The sequence below is a fragment of the Lutra lutra genome, chromosome 1 (genome assembly GCF_902655055.1).
Source record: "Lutra lutra chromosome 1, mLutLut1.2, whole genome shotgun sequence".
NCBI classification, from domain to species: Eukaryota; Metazoa; Chordata; class Mammalia; order Carnivora; family Mustelidae; genus Lutra; species Lutra lutra.
In genome coordinates, this window is record NC_062278.1 from 93,111,392 (window position 1) to 93,126,603 (window position 15,212).

The 15,212-nt window shown below is 39.8% G+C and overlaps 1 protein-coding gene across 4 annotated transcripts in view; it reads right to left on the reverse strand.

The window, feature by feature from the left end:
- Positions 1 to 10,386, reverse strand: part of WDR49 (WD repeat domain 49) — a 136,803-nt gene extending 126,417 nt beyond the window's left edge. For 3 of the 4 annotated variants that reach the window (XM_047695251.1, XM_047695017.1, XM_047695175.1), the window contains exons 1-2: positions 5,273 to 5,445; positions 4,723 to 4,950 (exon numbers count right to left, since the gene is read on the reverse strand). In XM_047695251.1, the coding sequence (XP_047551207.1) occupies positions 4,723 to 4,884 (162 nt within the window). In that variant the 5' untranslated portion in view covers positions 4,885 to 4,950; positions 5,273 to 5,445. The other variant, XM_047695096.1, reaches the window with a different exon arrangement.
- Positions 10,387 to 15,212: the final 4,826 nt, after the last annotated feature.

The window sequence follows — 15,212 nt, forward strand, 5'->3', positions numbered from 1 at the left end:
CGAGACATGTCCAGGAAGGCCTGTCTGTTTAGGGACCTTATTAGTGAAGATACAATGAGCATTGAGAAAGCTGAGATAAGGCTAGTGCCTTAATGCACTGAGAGGAATCCGGACAGTTTAGAAAGAAAGACAAATAAATTAGGGAAAGGAAGGGAATAGCTAAATCCGATTTTCCATATTCCCTTAGCGTCTGCGCTGCCTGGCAGGATCTCAGAACCCACAGCTTTTTGAGCAAGGAAGTGTCATTCATGGGCTCTGCTATGGAATCTGTCTATAGGCAGATTCTTGGGAATTTTATAAAGACAATCAAACATGAGGATATCATAAACTGTGGATTTAATCATTTTATTACATCTCAAGCACAATTTTCAGAACTACAGAATTGCCTCCTGAACTTCTCTAGGCTTTTCAGACTAAGTTAGCTTAAGTGCGTTGTGCAGATTCCATTCACTCCCACAACAGGTTTGTTCTGAGAACTTCCCTAAACTTTGCTGGGGACTTCCGGTTTGGACTTTTGCTCTGCCTCTCTCAATGTTTTGGACCTTCCTATTTTGAACATAAATAGCTCCCCTTTTGCATGTGATTTAAATTTCATTTCTAGCTATTTAAGCTAAAGATTTAGTAGGGCTTGGGCAAATGGCAGCATGGAGTAGACAGGTAGGACCAGTCCCAGGCTCTGGACCCAACCTTGGCCAGAAAGATTTTTTTAGGAGATGATAGGCAGACACGGTTGCTGTTGAAAATAGGTCAGGACACAATCCAGTAAGTGTGACGGCGTAGACATCTATAGTCCCAGGTCAAACAGTCAGCAAGCCATCCAGGACCAAAGAACAGAAAGTCCTGTCATGCACAGGTCAACAATGGAGAATTCAAGAAAAGAAATGCTCAGAAACCTACATAGCCAGACTCTCAGAAGAAACTCAATATATAATAGGTCCCAATGGGGTCTTTCCAAAATTCCATTTCCCTCTGGCCAGAATTTCTACCTATAAGCATTCTTCTAACATCATCAAACCACAACCATCTTTCTTTACATGATAGCTAGTTTTTGAAGTATCTAAGAAAATGTAAAATATGGTTGACATCAAAATAATATGAATGTCCAGAGACCATGTCATTTCTGTATGCATTGCAAGTGCGACAGGAAAGTTTGAGTAACAACCATTTTATAATTCTAAGAATAATACAAGTTTCATTGCCTTCAAGTTGATATATGGCTTTCTGGACACCATCAATTGAAAGAAAATGAAATCCACAAATTACTTTTCTGGTACTTCTATCCAGATAATTTCTTTGTTCCAAAGATAAGGATTAATTTAAAACAAAGATGTAAAAATTTAAAAATTAAAAAATAAAGACGAGGATGAACACATCAATTAAAAGCTTTTGAATGCTAATAAAATAAGAAGTAGGAGACAGAAAAATGAACCCTTTGTACTTTTCTAAGTGAATTTGTCTTTGCAACTCATTGCTTCCACTTCCTCACACACCTAAAAGGAATGCAGAAGCACAGATGTGTTATTCAAAGTTTAATTTCTTTTAGGAAATGTGTGAGTTAGAATCAAGAGAATGTTAGAGGCCATGTGGTTTAACCTCTACTCACTGAATATATAATACCTACGCTAACTGAGCACTTTCTCTGTGTCAAGCATTCTTCCAAGTATTTTCCAGGTACTATCTTTACCACAAATTCATTATTCCTACATTAGAAATAAAGGAAACTGAGGCCCAAAAAGCTTGAGTGATTTGTACATAGACACATTGTAAGAGGCAAAACTGGGATTTAAATCCAAGAAATCTGATTTCTAGAGCTTAAACAGTAAGTGATTCTGAGTCATATATACCATCCTAAGATAAATGTAAGCATTCCTTGCTTTCTTCCTTAATGTTACCACTAAGATTTATAGCTATGTGTATTTCATTTGGAAACATACATGAAACATTCAGTACACAATTCAAAGACCCAACTTCCCATTTTTCAATTAAGGATATGGACCTTATCTGACAATTCTTCAGCCCCAAATAAGCAATCCGGGTACCAAAAACAAGATAAGAGATAAAGGGATCAAGTGCCAGAACCTAGACATTTCCAAGAGCTTGTCTTTAGCCATAGGAGTACAGATCACTGCCTTTAGAGTCTGTGTTGCAGGACAGCATCTGAGGGCGATTTTTCCAACAATCTACACCTGTGCCCGTGGGCCTGACGCTCATGACAGATGGACTGAACTCCAATGAAAACATCTCGTGTATCATTCTTCTCTAGGCCTCCATGTTGGGCTTGGAAATCATATTGACTCAAAGGCCTTTTAGTCCTGGTCACACATTTGCCATTAGATCATTCCATTCTGTGTCGGTTGAGTCTCTTAAAAACATGGACAGACTTCATTTTCTCTGCAAAGTATGTCTGCAAAGCTTAATGCCTTTTTTAAGAACTGTCACTAGATTTTCTAGGTTCATGCAAGTTCCAAATTGCAATCTATTCTCCCGCTGTAATACCTGCTTTTCCAACTGTTAATTTCAAAATAAGTGATCCAGTCCTCGAAACATTTAAAGTAAACAACAACAATAACAACAACAAGCCCCCCCAAAAAACAAAAAAAAAACCCAACTCAGATTGATTATCCCGTCTCATTGGGTTCATTCCAGGTTGATCAGTGATTTGAAGAGAACATCCATCCCCACCTTCCGCAGCAGTTTCACTCTGTAACATATCGACTTTTTATTTTTTTATTTTTTTTTAAAGATTTTATTTATTTATTTATTTGACAGACAGAGATCACAAGCAGGCAGAGAGGCAGGCAGAGAGAGAGGAGGAAGCAGGCTCCCTGCTGAGCAGAGAGCCCGATGCGGGGCTCAATCCCAGGACCCTGAGATCATGACCTGAGCCGAAGGCAGTGGCCTAACCCACTGAGCCACCCAGGCGCCCCCATATCGACTTTTTAATGTCGACTCTCCTAATGGGCCGTAGAATTCACACTCTTTGCATTCTTAGCAGAACAAACCGCCACATTTCTGTTCATTCCAGAGTCAAAGCTGTCATAGTCCGCTGTTACGTTTCTCTGAATGTCCTCAAGCTGTCAAAATGTTTGCTGTGTCTATCAAAATATGCCAAATTCATTTGGGGCATTGGACATGAGCAGCACCAAAATTTTGCAGACAAATGTGGTTGGATGAATAGCAGATATAGGACAATTAAAATGAGAAAAGTGTAAGGCAGAGCATGTCTTTGCTACTAAATATGACAGATTGCATTATAAAGAAGTGATTGATATAAGTGGGATATTAATTTAACATTACAGGTAAAATCTAATTTGTGGGGCGCCTGTGTGGCTCAGTGGGTTAAAGCCTCTGCCTTCGGCTCAGGTCATGATCTCAGGGTCCTGGGATCGAGCCCCGCATCAGGCTCTCTGCTTAGCTGGGAGCCTGCTTCCTCCTCTCTCTGCCTGCCTCTCTGTCTACTTGTGATCTCTCTCTGTCAAATAAATAAATAAAATCTTTAAAAAAAAAATCTAATTTGTTATGCAGAACAGGACATGGCCGACTTTTTCAGTAGTTAGCAACTTTTTCAGGGAGAGATAAAGATTAAAATTTATGCCAATAACGGACCAATATAATTGTTCCATCTCATCATGCTTTATTAATTTCAAGGTGGTATTCCAAAATATTGAATGTCTGTTTCAGATTAATATGGCTACTCCCAAGCACCCCCTAGAGGATCTTATGAAGAAGTCCTGAGAACATATTTTAGCAAACATAATGAAGTAGAAAGAATGGAGTCTCATGTCCACCCAAATTCCGCAGCACGAAGGAGCACTTCTTCCTTTCGCGTGAGAAACTAAAAATCATTTCGATGTATGCTGTTCACTATGCATAGCTGCAGAATTCCAAATTAATTAAGATGCAGAGAAGGGAGATTTTCATGTAGAGTTAAAATTCCTAAGGCCTGTTTTACAGAGAGAATTAAAAGGATAACTTTAAACTTTGTTTTGATGGGCATTGCCCCAATATTTACCCAAAAAAGTGGGAGACTGGTCCCTAGCATGGGATCTTGGGCCAATGAACTGCCAAAATTAGTTCTGAAAAGGAGCTGAGTCACTAGGAGTGAAGCCCGGGAGAATGTTTGCGACCTGCCTATTTGCATTTCCAAAGTTCTCTTTGGATGCTCTGTGTAAGAACAGTTATCCTCGAAGTCACCTGGGATCCGGTGTTCCCCACTCACAGCCATTGCTTCCAGGTTTCCAAAACCGTCGTGATCACTAAGAAAACTTTTGTCCAAGAAAGAATCCTTCCTTGATGGCAATGATATTTGACAACAGTGACTGCAAACTAAATCATATTATTTGGCCCAAAGAACTGAAGTTACTCTGTTAACTAGAGGTACTCCGGTGTTAAATGTAAACCTGACTGATTATTTTCAATTCCCTCTTCGAACCATTGAATAAATCAACAATTTTAAGAGAAAAACCTGTTTCACCCCAGTCTTCATAAACAATTGAAACTGTCCAGTAGGGCCACCTGGGTGGGTGGGTCGGTTAAGCGGCTGCCTTTGGCTCAGGTCATGAATTCAGGGTTCTGGGATCAAGGCCCACATTCTGGCTTGGGTGGAGAGCCTGCTTCTCCCTCTCCCCCTGCCTGCTGCCCCCCTACTTGAGCTATCACTTGGTCAAATGAATAAATAAAATCTTAAAAACAAACTCTCCAGTAAAGAAGATTAAGGCTTACCTCAAAGGCACTCTGTATTTTGCTAAAGTCGTCCACACTGAGCTGGTTTTCAAGCAGAGAGGGACAGGGGTCTTCATCTGTGGTGGCCCCTCCTGCTCTTCCTGGGCTCTCTGACCCAGGCTGAGGCCCCTTGTTCAACTCAAGTGCATTCTGGTAACTCATAATGGCTTCGCTTCTTTTCAGCTGCCTTCAACTACTTGGACACTTTTTTTCCCCTTCAACAATTGCCTTTGAAAAGAAACCCAATTTAGCAACATAATTTCAAAATGAGAGCACACTTCAAGGCCCACAATGAAGAGACAAAATGTTCAAGCCCAGAGGTAAGGAATAAAAACCCTCAACCCCCACCCTTTTTTAATTCCACAGTTTACTTTCCAAATCTACAGCCAAATCTTCTTAAAACCCCCCTCCTAAGATTCTGCTTAATCTGGCTTCATTAAAAATGCGTAGATCTTCCCCCATGTTTATACCAAATGATACGGAACACAGCTTCTAAATCTCATTTCAAATGCATTAGAAAAGCAACTTCTCCAAAATCTCTTTGGCTAACCTTGCTTCTGTTAACATCTTGGGGTTTTAAACTCCATTTTCTTGTATGACGCAGGTGCAAGGTTTCTGTCCCGGTGAAGGGCTTGCCTCTAAGGCCATCGTCACAGCAACGTGGAATTGTTTTCATCTGTTCCTGCTGCCTTTGTATGTTTCGTGGCAACCAAAGTCAAGCCAACTAAAACTTTTCCTTCACCGCTCCCCCACCCTAATTATTGACCTGAAGGTCTGAATATGTGATGTGCATATGAGATTTCTTCTAAAAGTATAATTCAGCCCACTCACTTTTAATTAAACTTCATGGCTATATTATTTAAAGACAAGTTTTATAAATATGTTTTCTCTGAAGCATGTTCTATATTGTGAAATAATAGGATTCGCCAAAAGAAAAGAGGCATTCTGTAATTGTATGTTTTTCACGTAGGAAATATTTTATTCTTAATTATAAGAATCTGTTCCTTTACTTTCTCTTTGTCTTAGTTTCTATGTATCTAAAATGGGCATGTTGTTCAATTCATTGCATATAAAGGGAAGACCCATAGCATAACATGATAAACTTCGTAATAAAACCACTTATAGTACCATCACTAGCTCAGCTAATACTAATGAAAGGGAAGGAAAAAAAGAGAAAAGTTAACTCTTTTTTAGTATTTACCATGTGCTAGGCACTACACTAAGCACTTTGCATTCATTTTCTTGTTGAGCTTTACAACAACCCTGGAAAGCAGACAAGGTCACTGTCTCCACTTTACCAATGAAGAGGCAAAGAAAATGCCAGAAGTCACGGAGTTAATAAGGTATGGGATATGGCTCCAGAGCTTCAGAGACAGCTCTAGGGATGGGCGCTCTCTCTGTACCTTAGGTTCATCTCTGTAGAACTGAAAGGCTGTCACTCAGTATTTTCTGAGGTCTCTTCCAGCTCTATCATTCTATGATAGATATTCTAGCTGGTATTCACAAGACCTTGGTGATGCACACAGTACATTCCCTAGAACACAGAGAAGGAATCAACCTACAGGCATTCCTATACCAGTTGAAAGAAAGAAAGAAACAATGAAAGGAAGGAAGAAAGGGAGGGAGGGAGGGAGGGAGGGAGGGAGAAAATGTCATTCACACATCCATTTAATTTATCCATCTCTCTGCCCATGGTTCATTCCAAAAACCATTTATTGACTGTATGTCATGTCCTGAATTAGACCCGTGCCCGTGCCTGAGGGGTTTATAGGTTTGTGGGAGCAATTACCTGGCTAGATCATCTTTCATACCAATCCCAACCTCTTGCTGTTTACAGTCCTGTGTTGAGAAGGATTCTGAAGGCATAGGAAATGAGTGGTAATCTTGCAGATATGTAACATAGGCACAGAAAGGCAAAGGGGGGCATGTTTATCACAAATTTGCCTTTCCTGATTTAGACCTTCATGTAAGTTAGGAAAACGTTTTGAAGACCTAATATTATAAATTCCCCTAAGTTATCTCACATAGGAACGAAATAGGTCTTTCTTCCAACCTAATTAGAAAATTAGTAATAGTTTAGAGCAGCTGGGTCAGTCCCATAAATGTTTGTAAAATATTTTATAGTCTTATTCTGGAGAGTTGGGCTTTGTTCAGGAAGAGACACTAATGAGGGAAGGCTGAGGAAATAGAAAAACCATTTTCTGAAGCTGTACCGGGAGAGGTAGGTATCCCACTGCCTAACGATGCAAAATTCTCTAATTATCCTAAGACAGTCAAAATGCCTGGCCTACTTAGCTTCCATAAAGATGCAGCTCTAAACGTTTTCATTAGTCAAAACAGGAAAGTATAATGAGCAGCTAATAAATTACCACAGAAGTTAATCAATTGACACAGTTTTCTTTATGTAAAATTACAGCGTTAGAAATAATTCTTGATCATGAAGTCTTAAATGGCTTTAACCTTTTTGGCAACTGTGCGGTTAATTTTCGGGTTAAACTTCCACAGCACCGTAAAATCCATAACTAGCCTCTTGACTCTGCTGAAATTTACCTTCCTGTTTGCCATGAGTCAGTTATGGTTGTGTAAAATCCTGCCACATGGTCAATCCAATACCAGGTTCTATGGGGCAGTGTGCAGTGATGAAGACAGTCTGTGCTCTTGAGGGGTGGATGGTTTCGTCAGGAGAGAAGGCTGGCCAACTAGGGGACCCTTGCTCCCTTCCCTGTAGGGACCCGCAGACACTCACCGCACAGTGGAGTGCTGCCTCACGGAAGAGGGCAGACCAAGCTCTTGGATCCGCTGGCCTGTGCTTCCTTTGGAACCTTGGCACTGAATCAGTCTCCCTGCTGAACACGCTTCCCTTGGTGTACTTTTCAGAATTCCCCAGTCCACCCCATGATTTATACCCACTTGGGTAAATGTGGGCCTTGTCTTTCCTCCAATTCCCCTTTCTTTGTTTGCCCTCCCCTCACACTGAAGCTGAATCTTCTTGACATTCTTCATCTTTGCCTAGAATTCTCCCTCCAGTTCCTCGCTGTAACAGAAAGCAGCTTTCCCTTACCAACCCAGTTTTCTACCTAACCCTCCCAAGTCAAGGCTCTCCCAGCCCCTGTTCTTCGGGGATAGCAGAAGGGGGTCCCCTGGTATCCTTGCTTCTTGAACCCTTGCCTTCCCAACATGGCCCCAGGGGCCAAACATGCCCCAGCTCAGTTTAAACACAAGCCCCTGCCAGAGCCTGAGGGAAAGAACTAGGCTTGCCTTGGGCAACTTTTAAGCTCTCTATAAATATTAGCTTCTTTCCTTCCTTGTCCCTGATCCTCCCAGTTTGAATTAATTACTCCTTCCACTCTGCAACCACAGCATTTTGTTTATACTTTAAGCACAGCACTTTTTCTTTCTGCTTTGCAGTATAATTAGTTGCCTGTGCATCTCTGTCTGCTACTACATTAACTCTCTAAGAACAAGAATGATAGCTCACTAAGGCTCTAGACTTGCCTTGCCCACACCGAGCTTTGCATAACCGACACAATGCTACGGTCCTGTGTGCACATTTATAAAATGGGTTGGACAGAAAGTTAACTTCACCAATAGCTTTGAGTTTTCAGGGAAGGGTCCTGGCAATAGGTAGCACCGAATCAGAAACACAGACAGGATTTCATGAAAAATAAAATGAATGAGGGAAACAAAATTTAAGATCGGGTCCTCAAAGCACTTAGAGAAACCATTTAAGCACTTTTGAAACAGAGCCTTTTTTATACATGCAGTTTCTATGTAAGATGGAAATGTGTGGAGACCCCATTCTGTCCCAGACACTGGTCTGGACACCAGAAAAACAATGATGAATGGACACACCCACCATTACTCAGAGACACAAATAACAGTAAATTTTGGGTTTTAAATTAATCCTATCTTTTGAGAAAGCAGACCTTTGGTTAATCTTAAACAATGTAATGTTTGCCTTTTTTGATCTGCCGAACAATGTCCAAAGTAACAAAACTGTATTTTCATGACAGCACTTCTCAGACTGTTCAAGTGTTTGAACACTGAGAATTCACAAAATAATGATATCCTAAAATAACTAAATATATAATTCTGTAATATATTGCATATCATATACTTTAGTTCTGGTAGAAGCAAGCAGTGGCAGCCAAATGTAAAAATATGTGGAAGTGGAATGGTAAAATTAAGAAAATTCTAATTATTTACATGTATTTCTACCATTTGAAAACATGCCTTCTACCACTGTGATTTTCTTGTATCAGCAATAAATTAGATATTAAAAATCACTGCTTAAATATATTCTCATGTTCAAGGGGCACCCACGTGGCTGAGTCTATTAAGTGTTAGCCTTTGGCTCAGGTCATGACCCCAGGGTCCTGGGATTGAGCCTGCCCCACTCCCTGTGTAGGACTCCCTGCTCAGTGAGGAGCCTGCTTCTTCCTCTGCCCTTCCCCAATTCGTGCATTTTCTCTCTCTCCTCTCTCTCTCCCCATCTCCCTCTCGCTCTCTATCTCAAATAAATAAATAAAATCTTTTAAAATAATATATTCTCAAGTTCAGTCTTTTTATGCAAATTCTGATGGGAGTTCCCAACAGATAATCACTTTTGAACACCTCTTTGCTTTAACAAATCCTTCTCCTTGAAATTCCATGTCTGTGCCCAAAGTACCAGTGGGCTGGTTGACAGTGGGCCTGTCATTGGGGAGCCACTTTCTGGGCAATTACTCTAGACTAGGTCACCAAATTCCTTTCTGTCACCTCTCTGAGAGGACACTGTAGTTTATTCTACTAGGAGCTTCAGAACAGTTTCTCAAAGTCACCTTGATATCGAACACTTGCATCCGTGTATAGAATCACTAAAACATGGTCATAAAATCTTTGCATGAAAAGAGTTACTGGAAATCCAGTAAACATTTATTGATTTTTCTCCTTGAAGAAAGACAGAAAGCAAGTAGGTTGAAAATGAAAAATTATTGCATTCCAAAGACTATTAGGCACTTTCAAAAACATTATTTTATTTAAACCTCATGATATCCCTGCAAGATACTTAATATTTTCCCAATTTTTTTAACGATGATGAAACTAGACAAGATTAAGTATCTTGCCTAAACTTACATAACTTGTAAATTGGATTATCTAATAATGCCATGATACTGTCTCTGCTAAGACTTTACACCAATGATTTCATTTAATTTACTCTGATATCCTATGATGTGGGAACTATTGTGATGACCACCTTATAGATGAAGAAGCTGAAACTTCATCTTTAGATGATTAAATAACTTCTCTAAGATCACCCAGCAAAGAAGTAGCAAAGCTGGAATTGAAAACCCAGATCCTTTTATGTGTAAAACCCTATGCAGAGCGATCTGGTAAACACCAGGGTAAATTCAACTCCAGTTTGGGAGCTGAGATGTGTAAAAAATGAGGAAACGGAAAGCACACACTAGGAATGAAGTCAAAGGAGTTTGAGTTTGGAATCAGAGTATCAGGGTCAGGTCTTGGTTCTCTCATTTTCAGACGCTATAATCCTGGGCCAAATTGAGTAATGACTCAAAGATAGCAATATTGTTTATTGTAGAATTCTTTTAAGGTTAAAATGAGATAATATGGGGCGACTGGGTGGCTCAGTCGCTAAGCATCTTCAACATCTGCCTTCAACTCAGGTCATGATCCCGGGGTCCTGGGATAGAGTACCACATTGGGCTCCCCATTCTGTAGAAAAACTGCTTTTCCCTCTCCCACTCCCTCTGCTTGTGTTCGCTCTCTCGCTGTGTCTCTGTCAAATAAATAAATAAATAAAATCTTTAAAAAATGAGATAATATGGTCAAAGTTGTATATAAACTATAAAAACATTAGGCACATGAATTAGCTTTACTATTAGTACACAGTCAGGGGAAGGCAAATTCCTGCAAACTCCAGGTAGGAGGGATTGGAATATTGTAACTATAAACAGAATGAAGCAAAATTATCCACCTTATGATATTTTTGTATTGAAGTTGAGATTCTATAATCAGTTTCATTGCTTCTAAGAAGTTCTTACATCTAAATTCATCCCAGGGAGACCAACTACCTATCAGTTTTTTTTAAGATTAATTATTAAATGCAATTAGTATGTGTGTCTGTGTGTTTCTTTTTTTGTCACTTTGAAAAAAAATTTTCTGCCTTAGGATTGCTAATGGCAATAAATCAAAGTTTGCTCTAAGAAGACCGGATCTGTTTGGCTCAGTCTGAATCTATTTTTAATAATAACAGATATAACTTTTTCCCATAACCAAAGCAGTATAATAATTGTGTGTCATAATATGATCTTAGACAATTTGAGGGCCCAAATCCCAAGAATTAGATGTTTTATTTAGAAAACATTTAGAACTTTTTTCTAGAAGGTAAGTAGATTTTAATTCACTATGATTTCTCTGAATGGCTTAGCCTCAGGGAAGATACTACATATACATATACACGTACAGGCACACGTACATGTACACGTACACCTACACGTACATGTACATATACATATATACATGCATATACAACAGAGACAGAAACAGAGATTGAGAAAGGAGACACATATGAGTGTGAGACCAGGAGCTTCTCATACAAGTTGCCTCACAAGGCAGAACCACAGTCATCCATAGTGCTTTGGGTGAGAACTGATCACACCCTGGGGTGGCAGAGGTGAATTTTGGAGATAAAAATATCTCTAAGTTGGGGCGCCTGGGTGGCTCAGTGGGTTAAGCCGCTGCCTTCGGCTCAGGTCATGATCTCAGGGTCCTGGGATCGAGTCCCACATCGGGCTCTCTGCTCAGCAAGAAGACTGCTTCCCTCTCTCTCTCTCTCTCTGCCTGCCTCTCCATCTACTTGTGATCTCTCTCTGTCAAATAAATAAATAAAATCTTTAAAAAAAAAAAAAATATCTCTAAGAGGTATACAATACAATAGGACAAGAGCTCCAAGGTCAGGATCAGGAAACCTGGATTTTCATGCAGTCCTTGCCCAGATCCATTTAACTCTGGACATTTATCTTTTTGGGGCTTCAGTTTCTACAGTCCTAAGTGGAGACAACAGGTCCTACATGTCCATTTCAAACACTTGCTTTGAGGTTCAGATGAGATGTGGAAATGCAAGAAAGACAGTTTATGTATACAAATGTATGCTGTTACCATGCTTATTATTATTATTAAACTAGTATAAAATGTAAATACAATCATTATAATAATATACTTATTGAGCACCTAGCACAGCTAGCTTGCTTGGTACATAGTAAGCACCAAATAAATATTTATTGAATGAATCTTTTAATAAAAAGGAGCCCAAAGAAAAAGGAATGAATTGGCATTTAATATGTTTTTTTAATCTGTTTTATACATTCTTTTTTCCTGGGCCAATCCTCCACTGATCACAACAACAACAAAAACTCTAAAAAATCCATAGTACTGTGAAAAATGCTGCCACTTCACCTTTGTTTACTCTAAGAAATTCTGTCTAGGAAAGCAAAAGAAGAAAGGCAATAAAAAGGAATTCAAAACTTGTAAAAAGCAAAGTTCTGAGACAAACTGTACTTTAAAAGATTGAAAGCTGGGATCCCAAGAGAGAACATTGCCTCAATAAATATTTCCCACAGAACACGGTGCTCCCAAGCATGGTTCTCTGATGAAGAGCCCTAAAGACCAGTGGGCTCTGTTTCTCCGTGGCAGGAGTAGCAATAGTCAAATTAATATCAGAAGTACACTCCTAAATCAAGTTGTTGCAAGTGTACTCACAGAGAAGTCATCTTACAAAATGCAGATGGAGTTTTGCAATCATTGCCTAGACCAAATGCTATCAGAGAAAATGGATCTTAATTAACTCAACATATTTTGATTTTGTAATTTTCAAGATTAATTTTTGCCGATGTCTGAAAAACATGAGGTCCCTTAAAGAAAAGTGTTAAAAATACACTCGCGAATGAGGCAGGGAGTTACACATGTGTTGAGCAGATGGTAGGAGTGCTGATTATGTGTGTTCACAGCCACCTCAGGTGTGTGTGTGTGTGTGTGTGTGTGTGTGTGCCTGTGTGCGCATGTGTGTGCATGTGTGATTCAGGGCACTTAGCCCAGGAAGATTTCATCCATCCCCCTACTGAGAAAATGCAACAGTGGTAATGATCTAGCACATAAATTTATCAAGCAGGATGCTACATGTAGGGAAGTCAGTCAGGTCTCAAGGGAAAAATGATGCAAATTTATACCAATAATCAGCTGTGTGACCTTGGGGAAGTTACTCAACGTCTCTGGTTTCAGAATCTTCACAAGTAAAATTAAAAGATTAGATCACATGATCTGTAAAAGTCCCTTCCAGTACCCAGTTTTAAAAAGAGGGGAGGAAAAAGTATAAGAATGCTATGGGCTTCCCAGGAAAAGAAAAGATGCTACATTCTAGGTAATATTACTACATTCACACTAGCAGTAAGTACTTTTTTAAAAAATATGATGACCATGACATCATAATATGGATCAACTAGTGGATCCATCAGTCAAGCATTTCTGCACCTCTCAGACCCTGAACCCCGCACTACCAGTTTCTCTTGTTGGATTACAGGTGGAGATTTTTGTACTTGATAATGGCAATGGATTCTCTGAAAAGAATACAATTTCAATGTAGTTGTTTATTGACCTGGCCATTCGCTTTCATGCATTGACACTATGTGCTAAGCATAGCGTTCAGCACTGCTAATATAAAGTGGCAAAGACAGACCTGCTCTCTTGAAGCTTATAGTCTAGTAGGGTGAGACAGATCAATCAGTAAGGGATTATTATACAGTGCTATACTCAACAATAGCAATCATGTATATTATATAACAACTATACACACACATATGTAGATATTACTGCACTATTCTTGTAGTTAGTGTAGTTTAAAAATTTTTTCAAGCTGAAAGTTAAGAAAAGAGTGACAATTTCAGGATTGGAGCTCAAGCAGGTGAAGCACCGCAGCTGTCCAGCTGAGTTTATGAGGACGGCCTCCCTCAGGGAAGCAACTGGCTGTGGGGTCAGTTCAGCTTTTACACGTAGGAGTCACAGAGCACCTCTCCTCTCCGCTCGGGTGCCCATGCTAGTGCCCATTCTCCGAGAGAGCCTGCCTCTTGTAATACTGCTTGTTTCTCAGAGTACCGGTTATTTGGTATCATCATTTGCAACAGTGAGATATAGGTGTTTCAACCATTTCCTTGGTCAGATCCTCATTTTCCTTTGTTCAGGTATCCATAAACTTACAATTCCCAGAGTTAATGTGGCAAGGGCAAGTTTACATAAGATCAAATGCCAAAACATTTCTGAGGCTCAAAAAGGCTCCTAAAGGAGCCATTTGACATTCTCCTTCCAGCTGTCTTGCAAGCAGTTTGGGTTTCCTATCCAACATCTCTCTCCTGCCTCTGCCTTGCTCATAGAAACCCCATTACATATAGAAGAATGTCGTGCCCAACACCAGGAGAGACAATCTGACTTTTCAGATTCCCTTACAGGCAGAAATAACAATGACACCATTCTAGACAATGAAACCATAAGTGGAATACTATTAGAGCCCTGGAAAGCCTTACGCTTTATATAAAACAGGAAAGGTACTCCCTCTTCTCTTTATCCTGTCCTGAATGTCGACATGATGACTGGAATGGCTAAGGGAAAAACTATAAAAATCTCAGAAAATCAATACTTGAGCCACTTAACCAACATCAGCAACTGTGTTATTCAAGATTTCTTGTTACAGTAAAGAAAAAAAGGGTGGGGGACTTGGGTGGCTCAGTCAGTTAAGGGTCTGTCTTCTGCTCAGGTCATGATCCCACGGTCCTGGGATGGAGCCCAGCAAAAGGCTCCCCGCTCAGTGAAGAGTCTGCTTCTACCTCCGTACCCCCAGCTTGTGCTCTGTCTCGCTTTCTCTTAAATAAATAAAATCGTAAAACAAACAAAAAACCACCAAAAAACCTATTTATTTAAACATTACTTAGAGTTTTGTTACCTGTAACTTAATACATTCCTAACAGATATAAACAACTAGGAAGATAACATTTGTCTTGTTAGAAAATACTAGAGAATATGCAAGGTTAGAAGCAATAATAAGGGCAGTGTTTGACTTGTTTGGAGCCAGATTTTTTGAGGATTAGCTAAGTGACATGTCCAATTAAGAACCAGCCATGTATGCTGGAGTGTGTTCTCCTAGATATTTTGTATTTGGGGAGGATGGAAAGAAGGGAAAAGACAGGGGATCAATGTAGATAAGCCTCTGACCACTGGTCATAGGAAAGCAACAGCTGAAATCATTTTTCCTCTGTTTCCCTGCCTTTTGTATTTTGAACTCAAAGGCACCAAATAGGGAAAGATTGTTGTCCTCTTGTGCTTTTCCTGTTACCTGCGAACAGAGAAGTTCTGCTGTGTGTTTTTTTCTCTCAGATGGGGGGGAAAGTGGGAAAACAAGCACTAAATCTAGCTTTTATTAGTTAGTTACTGGTCGAATTTTA